This window comes from Thamnophis sirtalis, unplaced genomic scaffold, assembly GCF_051295495.1.
Source record: "Thamnophis sirtalis isolate CommonGarterSnake01/CBP01778 unplaced genomic scaffold, rThaSir2_p1.2 scaffold_3, whole genome shotgun sequence".
In the NCBI taxonomy this organism is placed as follows: domain Eukaryota; kingdom Metazoa; phylum Chordata; class Lepidosauria; order Squamata; family Natricidae; genus Thamnophis; species Thamnophis sirtalis.
This window is the reverse complement of record NW_028261383.1, coordinates 130,411,909-130,432,783: the sequence shown is the minus strand read 5'-3', so window position 1 is coordinate 130,432,783 and position 20,875 is coordinate 130,411,909. Positions and strand designations below refer to the sequence as shown.

At 44.6% G+C, this 20,875-nt stretch overlaps 1 protein-coding gene across 1 annotated transcript in view; it reads left to right on the top strand.

Moving 5' to 3' along the window:
- Window positions 1-20,875, top strand: part of DNAH17 (dynein axonemal heavy chain 17) — a 145,529-nt gene that overhangs the window by 116,177 nt on the left and 8,477 nt on the right. The window contains exons 70-79 of the mRNA XM_087710100.1: window positions 1,864-1,986; window positions 3,640-3,833; window positions 5,340-5,488; window positions 6,165-6,292; window positions 7,013-7,240; window positions 9,435-9,626; window positions 14,626-14,805; window positions 15,824-16,006; window positions 16,582-16,764; window positions 18,584-18,727. Of these exons, the coding sequence (XP_087566226.1) occupies window positions 1,864-1,986; window positions 3,640-3,833; window positions 5,340-5,488; window positions 6,165-6,292; window positions 7,013-7,240; window positions 9,435-9,626; window positions 14,626-14,805; window positions 15,824-16,006; window positions 16,582-16,764; window positions 18,584-18,727 (1,704 nt within the window). The remainder of the gene's footprint in view (window positions 1-1,863; window positions 1,987-3,639; window positions 3,834-5,339; window positions 5,489-6,164; window positions 6,293-7,012; window positions 7,241-9,434; window positions 9,627-14,625; window positions 14,806-15,823; window positions 16,007-16,581; window positions 16,765-18,583; window positions 18,728-20,875) is intronic.

The following is a 20,875-nucleotide window of genomic DNA, read 5'->3' as shown; positions in this document are numbered from 1 at the left end:
GCCAGCCAGCATTGTCCAGCTGATGGCACCTGGAGAAGGCCCATCCTGTGCGATCTTATTGGTCTTAGGGAGGTGTGCAGCAGAAGACGGTCTCGAAGATATCTGGGTCCTAAGCCATGTAGGGCTTTAAAGGTGATAACCAGCACCTTGAATCGTGCTCGGAGACCAATAGGAAGCCAGTGCAGCTCACGGAGGATAGGTGTAATGTGGGTGTACCTAGGTACACCCAATATCGCTCGCGCAGCTGCATTCTGGACTAATTGTAGTCTCCGAGCACAATTGGTTGGTTCTGTCCAAGTGGAGTCAAGGTCTGTCCGAATCTGAGTGATTTTGTCTGACAGAAACTGGGCAAACTCCTCAGCCCGTCCCTGTAAGGCATCCCACGCTTCCCCCCCCCTTTCAGGAGGAAGCGGGTTATCCTAAACAGGGCGGCTGGGCGAGATTCTGCAGACGCAATAAGAGCAGAAAAATGTACACATTTTGCCGCCCGTATCACCACTAAATAAGTCCTAGTAAAGGCTCTTAGTAGTGTTCGGTCGGATTCCGAGTTGCTAGCCCTCCAGCGTCGCTCTAGACATCTCATTTGGTGCTTCATCTCCCGGAGTTCCTCGGTAAACCAAGGTGCCCTCCTGGATCCACTGCCGCAGAGTGGCCGCAAAGGCGCAATCCGGTCTAGTGCCTCAGTCGCCGCTGTATTCCACGCAGCAACCTAGGACTCCATCAGATTGTGAGTGAGAGAGTCAGGTATCTCCCCAAGCTCCTTCTGAAATCCCAACAGGTCCATCAGGTGCCTGGGGCGGAACCTCTTAACCGGTTCCACCTCCCTGCAGTGGGGGAGTAGCAATCAAGCCTCAACAGGAATAGCAGTAGACTTATATACCGCTTCATAGGCCTTTCAGGCCTCTCTAAGCGGTTTACAGAGAGTCAGCATATTGCCCCCAACAATCTGGGTCCTCATTTTACCCACCTCGGAAGGATGGAAGGCTGAGTCAACCCTGAGCCGGTGAGATTTGAACCGCTGACCTGCTGATCTAGCAGTAGTGATCTGACCATGACAAGGGCGAGATCTCTATACCCCTTAACTCAAGATCACGTCTCCACTGCCCCGAGAGAAACACTAGATCGAGCGTGTGTCCCGCTCTATGAGTAGGACCCTGAATTACCTGGGTCAAGTCCATAGTTGTCATGGAAGCCATGAATTCCTGGGCCCTGTCAGAGCGTTTGCCTAGGGACAGCAGGTTGAAGTCCCCCAGTACTATCAGTCTGGGGAACTCAACCGCCAGCCCGGCTACTGACTCCAGGAGCGCAGGCAGGGCTGTTGTGACGCAGCTGGGAGGTAGGTACATCAAAAGCAAGCCCACTTGAACCCCTAGGTCCAACTTCAAGAGAAGGGACTCACACCCTCCAGTCTCCGGAGCAGGGATCCTGCAAGGAACTAATGATCCTCGGATAATAGTTGCCACTCCCCCACCCCTTCTCTGGTGTCGTGGTTGGTCGAGCACCTGAAACCCTTCCGGGCACATTTCTGAGAGGGGGACTCCTCCCTCATGGCCCAGCCAGGTTTCAGTAATAGATGTCAGGTCTGCCCCCTCTTCAAGTATTAAGTTAAGCAAGAGCGTTGCTAAATGAGTTTCACCACATTTTACAAGTTGGCCACTGCCACCCGGTCACATGACCATCAGGCCATGCCCACAAAATAGGCCACACCTACAGAATAGGTTCTAAAATATTTTGAAACTTACCACTGGCTCATCACCTCTGAAAATCAATAAAATGGAAGGTGCATGAATTTGATTTCAAAGCTGTTGTTTGTTTGAATAAATATATCATTTGTAACATTCCTAATTTTCTCATTTTCCCTAGGTCTTGCTGGTTAAAAAAGAAGTGAATCCAGTGGAATTAGACTTCCTTCTGCGTTTTCCCTTTAAAGCTGGCTTGACATCTCCAGTAGAATTCTTATTAGGTCAAGGATGGGGTGGAATTAAGGTGTGCTCAAAACGACTATTTGTAGCCTAATCTCTTCTTAGTAACTTAGAGGGAGCCATGAAAAGTGCTAGGCAGGGGTGGGTTCCAGAAGCCACTCCTGCCGCTTTGCTCGTGGGCGCACAGTGCGTACATGCACTTCATGTGCGCTGCACGTGCATGCCCAGTACAATACAAATTATTCTGCGCATGCGCAGAATCAAAAACAAGATGGCGCCGCCTATGGCGCCACCAGGAGAACCATTTCAGGACCTTAGCAGGCCTGGGTTGCTGCCAGTTCCAGTGACCCAGGCCGCCAAACCACTATCGAACTGGTCCAAACCAGTAGGAACCCACCACTCGTGCTAGGCCTCATATCTGTAGTAGAGTCCATAATAGATATAAACATCTTCATGAACAATTTGCTTCAGTTACAAGAACAGGTGCTGGCTAGGCAGTGCATGCCTTTTGGTAGGCCATCTTTATACTTAGTTTTAAAGGTGAGATATGAGCTGCAGGACAGCAAAGAACTGGAGTAAGATATGCAAGAGGAAACATGGTATAAGGGTGATTTTACAACACAGATTTCAAAAGTAGTTGCAGTTTGTTACTCATGTAGTGGCTGGACAGGTATGAATTAGTTCTGAATAAATTCTAATACCAAATCTGCATCAATCCAAACCATTCAAATCTGTTCGGGGAGGTCCAAGAAGCAGATGGATTCTTCATCATTGATTAGTGGCAGTATTATGGCATCACTTGGCAAAAACAGTTTATCCTGTTGGGTATCATTGACCTTGGCCCACATCCAGTCCCTTACCTTGCTGTTTTCTATAGTGGAAAATACATTAGACTGCCAAGATCAAGGGCTGTTTTAATCCCAGAGAAATGGCTGGGTCCTATTAAAGACCACCACAACGGAAAACATGTTGTACTTGGATAACCACGTTATACTCATTAACATAGTTTTGTGATAAATTGTTTCTTTAAGTACAAACAGTCTTCCATGTCTGAGAAGTGCAGGTTGCTGGGGAGGGAGGCATTTAAAAATTGTTCATCAGAACTGACTAGGATATTTTATAATAAAATGGCAATGTCGTAAATGGATAAAGCTAAAGAAACCATATGGGAAGTATGCCTTAGTAACTTTGTACATCTGGAGATGAAAAACGTGTCCTTTCTTATAACCTTTTAAAGGACCAAAATATGGTCTAAATTTGACTGCCTGCAGATTTAGGTCCCCTTAGAAACAAAAACTTTAACATCATATAGTCACTCCCCTCCTTCCCCAGTGTTCGTGCAACCTGACTTTCTTTAGTTAAGTTGTCCAAGGCAAGGATAGTTGGTCCTTTTGTACCCACTTTGATCCTTTTGACACACTTGGAAGAAGAAAGAGATCAGCAAGACAAGTCAGGAATTTCCTAGAGGGACCTAGCTGAGGTTTTTTTTTTTCCTCAACAGAGGTTACACAATAGTCTGCCATTGCTGCTATTGCAATAGGCAAAACAGTTCATTATCCCCTCTTAATATTTTACTAATACTGGAGTGGCTTCATTTCTTTCTGTTGCAACACATCTAAAACATAGATGGAGAATGATAAGAACCAAGTGATCTAACTAGCCCCTCGCGGGAATTGGGAATTAGAGAACACTGCAACTCCTGTTGCTGTATCCCCAGGTACTTTCTGAAATGGACGAATTCAAAAACCTGGACAGCGATATTGAAGGCTCTGCGAAGCGATGGAAAAAATTTGTAGAATCGGAAACCCCAGAAAAGGAAGTTTTCCCGAAGGAGTGGAAGAATAAGACTGCCCTGCAAAAGCTGTGCATGATGCGGTGCATGAGGCCAGACCGCATGACCTACGCAGTCAAGTATGTATCCCGTTGTCTTATGCAGGCTTGGAAAATAGGAAATCTGAGGGTGCTTCACCTGGAGCTGAAGAATATTGTCATGGGGAACATCTCATATTATAGCTTGATATGTAATTCCAAGGATCGGAGTCTTCTGGTTTACTCTGGCCTTTTTCATGCTATACAGTCAAGAAGAGGACATAGGTTTGTACAGTCCAGAGGTTCAAAGGCAAGCAACAGGGACATCCATCTTGCAGATAGGCACACATAGACATGGGCACGAGGGCTCAGACAGATCTATATATCAGTGATAGGATTCAAATAATTTAACAACTGGTTCTCTGCCCTAATGACCAGTTGGGTAGGCGGGGCTCAGTATTCATATGACTGGGTAGGCGTGGTCAACTCAACATTACTCATGTCGATGGGCGCTTCGCCTTTGCTGTTACAATGTAATAAGGGTTAACTGGAGAGGGAGCATCTGTAAGGAGGGCAGTAAAGATTAGGCTAGAAACAACACCAGAATGTTTCTTTCCTGCCTTCCTTACAGGATTAGCCTTGTAAAGTAGAAAAAAACAAAAGGAGATTTCTTCCAACAACTGGTTCTCCCAACTGCTTAGAAAGTTAACAACCGGTTCTCCTGAATAGGTGCAAACTGGCTGAATCCCACCACTGCTATATATGTATATCACTCATTTTGTGTTCTTTTATCAACAATTTCCGAAAGCTTGAGCTGATATCAAACACTGATAATTCTGAAAAAATCCAAGCATATAGGAGCAGTTGCAAATGGTCAACTAGATTTTATTTAGGGGTTTGCTTGGTCTCATAATTATAGTTACTTCTGTGGTTTTAACAATACAAACAAAAACATCCCTTTTTCATGCTTGTAAATGATGAATCTACCCTACCTCAGAAACGGAATTACAGATTTATGCTATTTAAATTAATAGCACAAAACCCCTCAAGATTGGTTGCTTGGGGCTCAAGTGAAAAATGTACTAACGAGCAGACGGTTTCCCTGAGAATAAGGATAGGTAATCAGATTTTTTTTAAAAAAAAATATTTTTATTACACCTGTGGTCCTCAAGCAATGTGACCAGTAGACAGGGATCTGGAGACCTGTAGTCCAAAACATTTGGAGGACACTATGTACAAAACCATTCATACAGAAAGCTAATAATGTATTAGAGAAATACTACTGAATTCTATTGGACCTTGCCATTTCCAGTGCTATTACACATAGAGCATCTCTGCCATCAGTTTATAGTGGAGAAAGGGCCAACCTCAGTTATTTATATCTCTGTTTTATCCGTGTGTGTCTAAATCTGCCTGATGGGATTCAGTAGAACTTACTTTTAAGCAGTTGTTGACAGGATAACAAGCTAAAGTCCCTGTGACTGAAACTGAGTGAACTGATAATTCCCCAGACTGTTTGTTTTAATAGTCTATCTGGCTGCTTCTATTCCTCCCTCTCTGCCCCTCTCCTTCCCTCCCTTTCCAAAAAAATATATATGACTTTCTCAGAAACTTTGTCGAAGAGAAGATGGGAAGTAAATTTGTTGAAGGGCGTAGTGTTGAATTCTCAAAGTCCTATGAAGAAAGCAGTCAATCCACACCAATATTTTTCATTCTTTCTCCTGGAGTGGATCCCCTGAAGGATGTTGAAGCCCTAGGTAAGTTGATATAGCATTGCTGATAAATGTTCCCTATAGATAATATGACATTGGCTGCTGCAGTCCACAGATAGACAACCCAGTTATTAATTTTATAGATAGTTATACTGTGTTTCCCCAAAAATAAAACAGAGTCTTATTTTCTTTTGACCCCAGAAATAAGTATTTGGCCTTATTTTCAGGGAGGTCCTATTATTTTTGAGGTGCACGAGGCCCCTTAACCTTGGCCCGTGCCCCGTGCGGCTCAGCTGATCCAGAGAGGGACAGAAGTTCTGTTTCTGGTACACTCTTGCCAGCCCTAGCATCGCTGGGCCTGCTTCTTTTTTTGTGGCCGCCACTAAGACAATGGGCGTGGGAACTAGAGTTTGCAGGAGTGGCCTCCATGAGGCCGTTCCACGTGGATGGCAGGTCCATGCGGGGCACTTGGAACATGTTCCTCCCTTCCCCATCAGGAAATGGGAACTGGTTGTGCATTCATTTAAATATTTTAGGGGAGAGCTTATTTTTGGGGAGGGCTTATTTTAGGGCATGCACTCAAAATCCCGATTGGGCTTATTATCCTGGAAGGTCTTATTTTGGGGGAAGAGGGTATACAGACCTGGACAATGTGCAAGGAAATCAGAACAAAAACAAGCAATGAAGATGTCCAGTTCTTTAACTGTGTTATTGCTCCTAGGTCAAAAGCTTGGCTTCACCATAGACAATGGGAAAATCCATAATGTGTCCCTGGGACAGGGGCAAGAGGTTGTGGCTGAAAATGCTCTGGATGTGGCTGCAGAAGAAGGGCATTGGGTCATTCTTCAGGTATTGAATACCCATAGATTTCCTGTTTACAGTTCCTAGATTTGTCAGCTGCACTGACTCCACACACTATTCCTTTTCCTACGTGATTAAACAATTAGTCAATGCATAGTCCACACAAATTGCACAAACTGTCTGCATTCTGATCCAAAAACAAACCCAAAATAAATAAATTTCCAAATATTTGCTTACCCCAGAAATGCAGAATGCACATCAACAGAGGCTGTCACAAGGCAACCGCACCATTACATGCCAAGGGTCCTGTTACAACCTTTAGACAGAAGCATCCCACATTTTAGTTAAATTTGTTAAGTTATAATGTGAATACCCCCCTTCCCTCTGATTAACAGGAGGGACATTTTTAGTAATAAGACTGATCCAAATAGCACACATTGTTACGTAATAGCATTACTCATTAAATACAAAAGATATCAGATGCTGCTCTGGGCTAGCACAAAGAGAAGACATTATAAATAACACACTCATGATAATACACATCCAGTGCAGGCAACTTTAAACACACATAGCAGAGTCAGCAAAGAATTGCCCTACCAGAGCTTTATAGACAAATGCAGGAGGCTGAGCATTTTCTCAACGAGAGGGGGGTCAAAGCTTTGGAACAGGAGACAAGGGCAGTTTAAAGTAGCAGTCCAATCATTGCCAGACCAAAAAGACAAGTTAAACTTCCTCAGTGCCAAGTCATTTAATTTTACAATCTTGCAGAATATACATCTGGTAGCCAAGTGGCTGAGCACGCTGGATAAGAAAGTTGAACGCTACAGCATTGGGAGCCACGACGATTACCGCGTATTTATGAGTGCTGAACCTGCTCCTTGTCCTGATGCTCACATTATTCCTCAGGGCCTGCTAGAAAATGCCATTAAAATCACAAATGAGCCTCCAACTGGCATGCATGCCAACTTACACAAGGCTCTCGACCTCTTTACACAGGTAAACAAACTCCTCTGTCCAATTTGTTATACCTTTCTAGCCTCAAGTCCTAGTTCTTAAATACTAACACACCAATTGGTTTGATTTATTTGGGAGGACTGCCAGCACTTTATTGGTTAGAACAGATGCTTAAGTTTTGTCTTGCTTCTGGAGATTAGGACAGCCTTTGTGTTCTGAACATGTGCTACTTATTTCCTTCAAGTTTCTAATATCTTTTTTCTAGTTTGCCTAAGTAAATTTTTAGACCTTTACGACGAGCCAAGCGACAGAAAACATCATAACAAGATGAGGACTTAGAAGAATTGTCACTATGTCAAAAACATAGCTGAGGTCAAACTTGATCCTAAAATTACTCCTTTCCTTGCATCTGGGAGAACCATTCCCATTCTGTATATCATAACTGACTCCTTCTGGCCAAAATACTAAAACTGAAAAAGCAGGTATACATGTAGGAACAGAATTCAGATCTCAAATGATTTTTTTAAACAAGGACTTTAGTGGTAGTAGGTCATCTGAAGATATTAAAATACTAAAGAAATTAAGAACTTTAAGGTTCAGTCAAAACTTGTGTAAGACAAAACTATGGTACCACCTTAAAGCCTTAAAAACTACAACTAGAATTTCCTGGCAGCCTTTTAGTCTACTCTTCCTTGCTTCTGATTTTTATTTAATTTTCCACCGTTAATACCTTTCCACCGTTAATCTATTAATAGAATTTTCCATTCTATTAATTAATTAATAGAATTAATTCTATTTAATTTTATATTCTCTGTCTGAATACTACAGTAACTCTAAATTCTCTAGAAAGAATTGGAATTGTAGGGTTCCTAATGCCCTGGGCATTTTCACAAGTGCAGTATTTTCTTAGACCAATAGTGAAGTTTAGATTATGGTTCTCAAGAAAATGCCTTTGTCATTGCTCTGCTTTTGGAGTTCTCAGTTGAATTTCCAAAATAGGAGGAGTATTTTACACCCATCTTACAACATCCCATTTATACTTAGCTGCTGTGAGTGAGGGTATTTGAAATTTAGCTTATAGCTTCTGTAACCCTGGTGAGGACGCCATTTATTTTTAAGTCTGTATTTTAATTAGTCAATGAAGTATATTTCTACTGTTAAATGAAAGCTTGGTAGATTGCTTTAATTGTACAGTGCTAGGTTTTTAGGGGAAGGGTGTTTTTGTGGCAGGTTTTTGTATGTTTTGTATTATTATTCTTATTATATGAAGTCATTACCATTTTTTGCAACATGATTTGTATTGGTAACTGGAAAATGTTGTATTTAAAATTATAATAATATAAAGATAGGGTACTATTTCTGTCTTTAATTACGGATATGGCCAGATAACTATTTAACATGAATTACAATAGTACTTTTAAAAGATTGTGGTCACAATATGGCATTCCCCATAAAACTATAATGAGCACATAAGGTCTAATGGAGCCCTCTTCCCAATACATTAGTGCCTAACTAAAACCCTATTAAAGTGATGGATGAGTAGCCCTAAAGACAGATACACCTTAAGAAATCATGCTGTTCGTTCCGCCATTCTCCTGAAAACAGGAAGCATTCTGCACTCTGATGGAGATCAAATGAGAGTGCTTGAGTGACGGGATCTTGTGGGATCTATAAAGAGTGAGGGGCTGTCTAGTGTAGAAGAATCACCCTGGATTACAATCAAAGGAATTTAATGTACATCTGCCAGGGTTTTCTGAGCAATTTTCCTGAATTACAGGTAGTTCTCAATTTACAACCATTTCGTTTATTGACCAAAGTTACAACTGCGATGAAAAAAGTGACTCTATGATCATTTTTTACGCTTATGACTGTTGCAGCATCCCCATGGTAACATGATCAAAATTCAGACACTTGGTAACTGGCTTATATTTAGGATGGTTGCAGTGTCCCAAGGTCATGTGAACACCTTTTGTGGCTTTCCGACAAGCAAAGTCACTGGGGACGCCAGCTACACTTAGTAATTGTGTTACTAAATTAACAACTGCAGTGATTCACTTACCAACTGTGGCAAGAAAGTGGGACAAAATTCACTTAACGGTTTCTGTTGCTTAAGCAACAGAAATTTGGGGCTCTATTGTAGTTGTAAGTTAAGGACTACCTGTAAAGCAATAAGCATTGTAACAAAACGGTATCATTATATTTTATGCATATCCTTTCTTTCTATGCATCCCTTTAGGATACCCTGGAAATGTGCACCAAGGAAATTGAGTTTAAGTGCATTCTCTTTGCCCTCTGCTACTTCCACGCAGTGGTAGCAGAACGGAGGAAATTTGGAGCGCAAGGTTGGAACAGGTCTTACCCCTTTAACAATGGAGATCTCACCATTTCCATCAATGTCCTGTATAATTACCTGGAAGCTAACGTGAGGGTAAGATTATTTGATTGCTCATTTGCATGCTAATGCTGTTATAAAATAGTAATTAAATCTCTGCTTCCCCAATGACTTTATTAACGAACTAGATTTGTGAGGAATAAAGAAACATGGAATAAGGCATGTATCATTGTGGATAGCATGCTTTCTTTTTGAGGGGAAGACTGTCAGGGCTTCTGGACTTTGTCAAAAGGACTTATCCACTTTTTAACATGAAACTGCTTCAAATGAAGTAGACTTCCAGCAACTGAAAAGCAAAACGTGTGTTCTGCAATATAGAAGGTCAGTATAATAGAATCATTTTACTTCCCTCAAAAGCTGTTCCAGATTCCTGTTGTAATCCATCCAATTTCTATGGCGTTATATAGGTAAGAATGGGAGGAATGAACCTATAACACTTTCTCTGGTTACAAGGGTATCAATGTGACCCAAAGGGTGTATGTAAGACCAAGGGTGGGTTCCTGCCGGTGTTGCTACCGGTTCAGAGCGCAAAAATGTTTGCATACGAGCACTCATTTACCCATGCGCATGCCAGACGTGCGCTCCATGCACGTGCACATTTGCACCTAAAATGGTCTGTGCATGCACACATTAGAAAAGGAAGAAAAATATTTTTTTCAATGAAGATTGAAAAAATCAAGATGGCAGCCCCCAAGGATAGAACTGGTTCAGGCGCATATCCGGCGAAGTTACTACCTACTCGGCCAAATCGGGCTGAACCGGTAGGAACCGACCTCTGTGTGAGATGCAGACTCCCAATACATACACTTTTTATGGTACCCTATTTTCCCCAAAATAAGACCTCTGTGGATAATAATTCCAATTGGGCCTTTGAGCGCATGCGCTAAAATAAGCCCTCCCCAAAAAATATTGCAACACAGCAGCAATTTCAATTTTCAATTTACTTTATTTGTATGCCGCCCTTTTCCCTGAAGGGACTCAGGGCGGCTCACAGTTCAAGGGAGGGGAAAAACAGACAAAATTACAAAACATAAAGATCATACACAGTTAAAAAAACACAGCAATCATACCATTCGAGTGGGGCAGCAAGTCTTTAGCCCCAGGCCTGTCGGAACAGCCAGGTTTTAAGGGCTATGCGGAAGGCCTGGAGGGTGGTGAGGGTACGAATCTCCACGGGGAGTTCGTTCCAGAGGGTCGGAGCAGCCACAGAGAAGGCCCTCCTCCAGGTAGTCGCCAGCCGACACTGGCCGGCTGATGGAATTCGGAGGAGGCCTAGTCTATGGGATTTTATTGGTCTAGTGGAGGTAATTGGCAGTAGGCGGTCTCTCAAGTACCCAGATCTGATACCATGAAGGGCTTTGTAGGTGACAACTAGCACCTTGAAGCACACCCGGAGATCAACAGGTAGCCAGTGCAGCTCGCGGAGGATAGGTGTTACGTGGGTAAATCGAGGCGCACCCATGATCGCTCGCGCGGCTGCATTCTGGACAAGCTGAAGTCGCTGAATACTCTTCAAGGGCAGCCCCATGTAGAGCACGTTGCAGTACTCCAGCCTAGAGGTCACAAGGGCACGAGTGACTGTTGTGAGAGCCTCCCGGTTCAGGTAGGGACGCAACTGGTGCACCAGGCGAACCTGGGCAAATGCCCCCCTGGTCACAGCTGACAAATGGTGTTCGAAAGTCAGCTGTGGGTCCAGGAGGACTCCCAAGTTGTGGACCCTATCTGAGGGGCGTACTATTTGACCCCCCAGCCTGAGAGATGGAACACTTGGCCAATTGGTAGGAGGGAAGCACAGCAGCCACTCGGTCTTATCTGGATTGAGTACAAGCTTGTTAACCCCCATCCAGTCCCTAACAGCCTCAAGGCCCTGGCTCACCACATCCATCGCTTCATTGAGTTGGCATGGGGCGGACAGATACAGCTGTGTATCGTCCGCATACTGGTGGTATTTTATCCTGTGCCGTCGAATGATCTCACCCAGCGGTTTCATGTAGATATTAAAAAGAAGGGGGGACAGGACCGAACCCTGCAGCACCCCATATATTAGGGGCCTAGGGGTCGATCTCTGCCCTCCAACTAACACCGACTGCGACCTGTCCGAGAGGTAAGAGGAGAACCACCGCAAAACAATGCCTCCCACCCCCACCTCCCGCAGTCGTCGCAGAAGGATACCATGGTCGATGGTATCGAAAGCCTCAGAGAGGTCAAGGAGTACTAGGATGGAGGCATGGCCTCCATCCCTGGCTCTCCAGAGATCATCGGTCAATGCGACCAAAGCGGTTTCCGTGCTGTAGCCAGGCCTGAAGCCCGACTGGAATGGATCTAGATAACTGGTTTCCTCCAAGGACCGCTGGAGCTGAAAGGCCACCACCTTCTCAACAACCTTCCCCACAAAGGGGAGGTTGGAGACCGGACGATAGTTGTTTAGGACGCCTGGATCCAAAGATGATTTCTTCAGGAGGGGTCTCACCACCGCCGCCTTTAATGCAGGGGGAAAGACCCCCTCCCAAAGGGAGGCGGTAACAACCACCTGGATCCAGCCCCATGTCACCTCCCTGCTGTTAACAACCAGCCAGGAGGGGCACGGGTCCAGTACACAAGTGGAGGCACCTACAGCTCTCATGGCCTTGTCCACGTCCTCAGGGGTAACAGCTTGAAAATCAATCCAGTGATGTCCTACCAGATTATCCCTTGGTGCCTCAGCTGGTTCTGCAGGATTGGAGTCCAGGTCCGCCCGAAACCGAGCAACTTTATCCGCGAGGAATTGGACGTAGTCCTCAGCTCTGCCCTGCAAAGGATCGCTCGTATCCCTCCTATTTAGGAGGGAACGGGTTATCCTGAACAGGGCGGCTGGGCGCGACTCAGCGGAAGCAATCAGAGAGGCAATGTATGTTCTTTTTGACGTCATAATTGCCCGGATGTAAGCTCTGATGCTAGATGTTAAAAGTGCTCGGTTCGACTCGGATTTACTGGATCTCCATCGGTGCTCTAGGCGTCTCTTTCGGTGCTTCATCTCCCGGAGTTCCTCAGTAAACCAAGGAGCCCTCCTGGATCCACTGCCTCGGAGCGGCCGTAAAGGTGCAATCCGGTTAAGAGACTCCTTCGCTGCCGAATTCCAAGCAGCAACCAGAGTCTCCGCCGGACTGCGGGCGAGAGTATCAGGAATAACCCCAAGCTCCGTCTGGAAACCCAACGGGTCCATAAGTCGCCTGGGGCGGAACCACCTGGTCGGTTCCTCCTCCCTACAGTGGGGGTTTGGTCTCCGAAAGTCAAGCCTCAGTAGGTAGTGGTCCGACCATGACAGGGGTAAGATCTCACTTCCCCTCAGACCAAGATCACAGCTCCACTGCTCCGAGAGAAATACGAGGTCGAGCATGTGACCCGCCGAGTGGGTTGGGCCCCGGATTACTTGGGTCAAGCCCATGGCTGTCATGGAAGCCATGAACTCCTGCGCAGCCATGAGGTGACCGTGCTTGCCGCCTCCTGCACCTGAAAAGTAATAAGACCGCCCTGAAAATAAAGCCAAGCGCTTATTTCAGGGGTCAAAAGAAAATAAGACCCTGTCTTATTTTGGGAAAACACGGTAGCTATGTGAATTCCTCCCCTCCATTTCATTTCCAAATGTTGCAATCCTGCCATTATCAGGTGGAAGCAAAACTATAGTACCTGAAAGCTTAAAATATGCTTAAGGAAAATTTTAAAAGAGCCAGACTGATCTAGTAATTAAGGCACCAAGCTAGAAAGCAAGAGACCATAGTTCAAGTCCTCCCTTAGTCATGAAAGTCAGCTGGGTGGCTTTGGGCCAATCACACACCCTCTCTCAGCTCAACTCACCTCATAGGATTGTTGCTGTGGGGAAATTAGGAGGAGGAAGGTGTGTTGGATATGTTTGCCACCTTGAACTATTTGTAAAAATAATAAAGGTTGGATATAAACAAACAAACCAATAAAAAGCCTGGTAACTGTTAGAAAGGCCTTGAAAACCTGGTTCTTCCATATCCGCTAGGCCAGAATGCTACATTAGCCCCTCTCCCTTGTTTTGTTTATTTATTTTAATTTTATTCATTTCATCAAACATATATTAGATAACATATATAAGTATAAACATGATTTTGGATGCATGAAATGGATACTAATAAAAGGGAATATTAGAACAGGGAGGTTAGGCACATTGGTGTGCTTGTGCACACCCCTTACAAGATCTCTTAGGAATGGAATGAGGTCGACAGTAGAGTTTTGGGGAAGAAACCACAGAGTCAGGTAGTGCATTCCAGGCATTGACCACTCTGTTGCTGAAGTCGTATTTTCGGCAATCGAGTTTGGAGCAATTTACTTTGAGTTTGTATCTATTGTGTGCTCCTGTATTATTGTGGTTGAAGCTGAAGTAGTTGCTGACAGGTAGGACATTGTAGCAAATAATTTTGTGTACTACGCTTAGGTCAGACCGAAGCCGGTGTAGTTCTAAGTTGTCTAAGCCCAAAATTTTAAGTCTGGTGGCATAAGGTATTCTGTTGTGAGTAGGGCAATGGAGGACTCTTCTCGTGAAATATCTCTGGACTCGCTCAGTCTTTTTAATCATTTCTGTTGCATTTTTATTTTATTTTATTCACTCTGTTATAACAAAAACTGAAGGTGGGGATTCAGACTTCCCTCTCTTGCATAACAGTCCCACTTACCTCATTTCATCACCTGGAGTCCTCAAACCTCCCAAAACCATGAAGCATATGCCACAACTACCAAAAAGCATTATCTTCTTCAACTAGGTGTCACCAAGATTTTTTTTTTCATTCCTGAAATAAAATAGTCTTTATATTATCATTCATTTTCTGGAGGGAAAAGGATTAATTGAAAAAAACCTATTGTACATGCTAGGAATTCTGGAAGTTCCCATCTCAACCCAACTGGCTGGGTTTTGGATGCCACACTGGTACTATAGTCAAATCAAAAGCTGCATGTCTTTTGCATTATGAAGAACCAAGGAATAAAGTTCTATCTGCTAACATCACCGTCATAAATATTGTCCCCTGCTCTCTAGGTTCCGTGGGATGATTTACGGTATCTCTTTGGTGAAATCATGTATGGGGGACATATCACTGATGACTGGGACCGCAGACTGTGTCGGACGTACCTGGCTGAATACGTCCGCATGGAAATGCTGGAAGGCGAAATGTTTCTGGCTCCAGGATTCCTCATTCCACCCAATAGTGATTACAAGGTAAAAACAGGATGGATCCAATGTACAGAGAATCAGGCAGGGGCAGGGCAGTAAAGATGGCCACTGCACCAGAGGTGGTATTCAGCAGGTTCTGACCAGTTTTGGAGAACCGGTAGTGGAAATTTTGAGTAGTTCGCAGAACCGGTAAATACCACCTGACTGGCCCCGCCCCCATCTATTCTCTGTCTCCCAAATCCCAGCTGATTGGGGGGGGGAGGAATGGGGATTTTGCAGAGAGAGAAAGCTTCACTTGACATAGAGAATACAGGAAGCTCATTTGGAGCAAGCCAAAACAGTTTTTAGATAGATGAAAAATAAAAGCACTTTAATTGTAAGCAAGTCAGGCAGATGCTCCTGAGAGAACTATCAAATGGGAGGCAGAGATTGGGAAGATAATCTAAAACCTTCCTGGCCATCTTCCAAGAGCTCCTCAAAATGGAGGCTGTCACTGGTCAGGCTGGCCTTCCTGATGTTTCCAATCCAGGGGTGTCAAACTCACAGCCACAGGCCAGTTGTCTCACACACTGGCCACGCCCACCCCTGGTTTAGGGAAGGGGGGGTTGAGATATGTCACATGACGGCTCTGTGATGACACACGTTTGACACCCCTGCCCTCATCCATCAACTGAGGGGAATTTCACCCTTCTACCAAGAACTTCGTCCTGCAGGCCAGCCCTAGGCAAACTAACAAACAGATATGCTCTGGAGCGCCCTGCTGAAATACAGAATTTACTTAACTATCAGTCCTGAAATAGAAACAACAGCTGTGTTGTATGTGAGGAAGGTTTTAACAAGAAAACCAATTCAACCTATAAAGTCTAAATACGAAAAAATACTTCTTGGGAAAAGGGGAATATAGGCAAAGTTAACAGAAGACATGAATCACACAGAAAATTCAAGTTAAATGGATACAGAGTAAACTGGAAGCCATCATGTGAAGATCAGAATATCCAGACTCAGCTACTTGAATGAACGCATTGCTGTGTATCCACTAAAATTCTATTACATATATTCATAGGGCTATCATGAGTATATTGATGAAAATCTACCACCTGAGAGTCCTTATCTGTATGGGCTCCATCCGAATGCAGAGATTGGTTTCCTCACGGTAACCTCAGAGAAACTTTTCCGCACAGTGCTGGAAATGCAACCCAAAGAATCCGATGCTGGAGGAGGAACTGGCGTGTCCCGTGAAGAAAAGGTAAAATTGCATGTCATTTCCTGAGAAATGAAGCACCATAGAAAAATAGAGGATTGGTCGTAGAAAATCAATGTTCCGTCAAGTTTGCTTTTTGAGTTTTGGGAGTTTTTACCCTTATTTTTTTAATTTATTTATTTTAAATTATTATTTGTTTTTATTTTATTTATTTTAAATCACTTGACCTTTTTAATTTTCCTCATTTGCTCTGTCTCTCCCACTGTCAGGTTTTGTTTTGTAGGAGTTGGTTGATCTCTCATTCAGATTTAAATAAGGTTGGATCAGACTAGTATCTGGATGACAGACTACTTGGGAATTTCCAAGGTTGTTGATTAATCAATTAAAAATAATAATCCCACAAGACAGTAGTGTCTAGCCACCTCCAAAATGCTGTCAAGAAAACTGCCTGGTTGCAGCCCAAAGAATCACACTCAGGAAAGCTTTATCATCTTTTGGGGCCCTGCTGTGCTTAGCACTTCTTTGACCACATGAGAAGTAAACTTGATCATCCAAGTAATTTGCTTCCACAGCAAAATGTTCTGAGCAATAAAACATACAATTGGCCTTTTGTGTGTCAGGTGAAAGCAGTGCTAGATGAGATCATGGATCGTCTTCCAGAGCCCTTCAACATGGTGGAAATTATGGCAAAAGCAATGGAGAAAACGCCCTATGTGGTAGTTGCTTTCCAGGAATGTGAACGGATGAACATCCTCACCAGTGAAATCAGACGCTCTTTGAAAGAACTGAACTTGGGGCTGAAGGTGACTGTATATTATTACATGCTCTTACTGGTACTGTCTTCAATAAGACAATGATCAGCTCTTCAGTTGGTGTACTGATCCAGAAAAAAGATGAGTTTTTGTGGTAGTATATATCAGATCAAGTTTCACTTGATGAACAGAAATGTCCTTCCAGTGAATTTAATCCTTTTTGTAACACCAAATTGGACTTTTGCTTTTCTTCTCTAGCAAATTACCCTGACCCCTCATCTCATTGCTTTATCCCCCCATCCCATCCAAACGCTTTCTCGTTTTCTCCTTCCATTCATCGCATCTGCCTCCTGCCCCGTCCCGTTTTCCCCCCCCTCGCACCCCCCAGTCTCTTTTTTACTGTTGTCATGAGATAGGGAGATTGTATGTATACTGAATATTTCTGTGAATGAGGGAAAATGGTTATCTATGCAGATAGGGACTCTATTTAGGAAAATTTAACCAGTAGTCAATTAATATACCTCCCTCCCTTTCGGGGTCCTTGTTCTGCTCCTGGGTTTGCATGCTCATATACAGAACAAGACTGCCACTCACACACAAAGAGGCTGCGCAATCAGCTGCGGTGGGTAACTTTAGTTGACAAGACAAGCTGTACATATTAGATCTACTCTTTCTTTGGAGGTGAATAATCTTACATTCAGCGGGATGCGGTAGCTCAGTGGCTAAGAAGCTGAGTTTGTCGATCAAAAAGGTCAGCAGTTTGGCGGTTCGAATCCCTAGTGCCATGTAATAGAGTGAGCTTCCTTTACTTGTCCCAGCTTCTGCCAACCTGGCAGTTCAAAAGCATGTAAAAATGCAAGTAGAAAAATAGGGATCACCTTTGGTGGGAAGGTAACAGCATTCTGTGTGCCTTTGGCATTTAAGTCATGCCGGCCACATGACCACGGAGACGTCTTCAGACAGTGCTGGCTCTTCGGCTTTGAAACGGAGATGAGCACCGCCCCCTAGAGTCGGGAACGACTAGCACATATGTGCGAGCGGAACCTTTACCTTTAATCTTAAATTCAGAATAGTAATTTTTGAGTGATTATATAGTGAACACAAGTTTGTGTGTTTACATATGTAAAGATTGAGGGAGCTAGATCCAAAGTGTGGCTGAGATATGATGTAATATACTGGCTCACACGGCTTCCTTAAAAGCTGTCTCTGGTTCTTTGCATGAGTCGGCACAGGAACAGGCTCAAGACTTTTCCAGGAATTGCCAAAGCAACTCTTCAAAATAGCTGTATGAGCTTTCCAGAGGACATAGACATTTTAATATTTCAAGCAGGTGTACTTTATTGTACTAATACTCTTTTGCAAAGGATTTCTTTAAAGTGCTTAGTTGGGAGCTAGAAGCTAAAGTCCTAAAGTTCTAAAGCTCAAAAACGTGGAGATTGCTTCTCCTTTGAAACTATCGCACAAGCATTCAGAGACGAAAACTGATTTTTCGTGTTGAAAATCACTTTTGTGTATGCTATATATATGCTTTTGATTCATATTACAATCAGTCATCCTCTAATTTCAACCCTGGCAATTACAACAGTAACTGGGAAAATAATCTTATTTTCTCAGCAGTGTGTTGGGAAATTTAAATTGCCACACAGTACCATAATTAACTTGAAGGAAAATGCTGAAAAGTCCCCTGAAAGAATTTGCTTATTGGGTAATGCAATACTGAGAGGATCTTAATTAACATTCAGATAATCAGGACCAAGTGTGGGATGCCATTTCCTTAGTTACCCTGAAAATTATTCAAATGGACAATATGTTCAGGCAGGATGTTCTGATAATGGCAACAACTAATTTACAACTTTTACTTTTTCCAAAGGGTGAGTTGACAATCACAACAGACATGGAGGATTTATCCAATGCTCTTTTTTATGACAATGTGCCCGAATCCTGGACAAAACGTGCTTACCCATCTTTACTTAGCTTAGCAGCCTGGTATGCAGATCTACTGCTCCGGATCAGGGTAAGGACCATGAAGCCTTAGTTAAAACCTTCCATGCTAGGTTTTTTTTTAAGTACTTAGTTGTAAAATTTACTGTAAATTCTTTAGGCTGATTTTTTCAAAAAGCTGACCTGCCCTTAAGCATTGTTCTCCTATTAGGATCTTGTTTACTGAGCTTGGTTTTCTTCTGGTAAACCTTTCCTTCCATCCTTCCAAGGTCGATAAAATGAGGACCCAGATTGTTGTGGGCAATAGACCGTTGGCTTACCTGAATGGTCGTTCTCTAGGCGCTGCGGAGTGTCCAAGCACGGGTTAACTTCAGCTTGCTACCCAAGGAACTGAGTTTTAAAATTGATTGTAGCTCCGCCTCCTGGTTGCCTCAGAGGCTCAGTTTCAAAAAACGAAGAAGATCAATAGTCCATAACTCGAACCAGACAAAGTCCAAGTCCAAGACATGAAGGTGCTAAGAATACACCTCGCGGCCCCACCTTAAGGGTGGGTTTTGACACTCCGCAGCGCCTAGAGAATGACCATACAGGTAAGCCAACGGTCTTTCTCCTAGGCGCTGTTTGGAGTGTCCAAGCACGGGACATGTCAAAGCTATGTCGAAGTCGGGAGGGAAGCATTGTCCGGGGCCGCGGTGCTTGCCACGACTCTCTGCAAGACTCTTCTCCCAAATGACGCCTCAGCGGTGGCGAACATGTCAAGTCTGTAGTTACAGATGAATGGAGACGGTCCAGTCCACGTTGAAGCATGGCAAATTTCTTCAATTGGCGCTTGAATAGCCCAAGTGGCCAAAGTTGCTGCGCTCCTCGTAGAGTGTGCGGTAATACGAAGGGGAACCAGTCTGGCCTGAGTCTCGTAGGCCATCTTGATGCTTGCCCTAAGCCAGCATCCGATGGTGGAGGATGTGACCTTCTTTCCCATGGAAGCAGGTTGGAAGGAAACAAATAAGGCTTCCAACTTACGGAAAGGAGCAGTCCGCTTTATGTAAATGCGCACCGCCCGCCGCACGTCCAACTTGTGCCATGTTACCTCTCTCTGGTGCCTGAGACGAGGACAAAAGTCCGGAAGTATCACCTCCTGCGCCCTGTGGAAAACGGTGTCAATCTTCAGGACGAAGGCAGGATCCAACCGTAAGATGACTCTATCGGAGTGGAAGATGCTGAGGTCGCCTCTAACTGACAAGGCGGCCAACTCCGATATCCTGCGGGCCGAGGTGATGGCGACCAGAAGGGCAGTCTTAAGGGTCAGGTGGTGTAGGCCCACCGTCCGCAATGGTTCAAAGGGTGGCTCGGCAAGCGCCTGCAGTACAACAGTCAAGTCCAGGTAGGGTACCTATGGATGAGGGGCAGAAAGATGTTGGATGCCCCTTTCAGGAAACCCTTTACCTGGGGATGTCTGGAAAGCGGTAGCTGAGAGTCAGAGGACAGAATGGTGCTCAGAGCAGCCACTTGTCTACGGAGAGTGTTGGGCGCAAGCCCTTTGTCCAAACTGTCCTACAGAAAATCAAGGACCTGCAGGATGGTCACGGAAGAGGCCACTAGCTGACGGTTGAGGCACCAACAGGAAAAGGCCGACCAGGTTGCCTCGTAAATTCTGACGGTGAAAGGTCGTCTAGAAGCTTGAATCGTCTGGATGACTCTGTCAGAAAAACAGTGAAGCCTCAGGAGGTCCCCCTCAAGTGCCAGATGGCCAACTGCAGCCACTGGGGCTCCAGATGTTGGATGGCCCCCTGGCTGAGGGAGATTTGCTCCTGAGGTATGCGCCACGGCCGGGATACCGACAGACTGACCCTGTCAGCGAACCAAGTCCTCCTTGGCCAGTGAGGAGCTACCAGAAGCACCTCCGCCCCCTCCTCCAGTATTTTCCGGATGACTTGCGGAATCAGAGGAAGAGGAAGGAAGGCGTACAGTCGACCTGGAGGCCAGCGGGATCTTAAAGCATCTGTGCCCTCCGTCCCGGGGCAGTGGAACTGGGTGAAGAACCGGAGGAGGTGCATGTTGGTTGGCGAGGTGAACAGGTCGACCACCGGGTGGCCGAACCTCTGGGACAGCTGGCAGAACAGTCTCAGGTGCAGCCGCCATTCCGAGTTCTGGATGGTGATCCTGCTGAGCCAGTCCGCCGTCACATTGTCCATGCTGGAGATGTGGTCTGCTCGAATTGAGG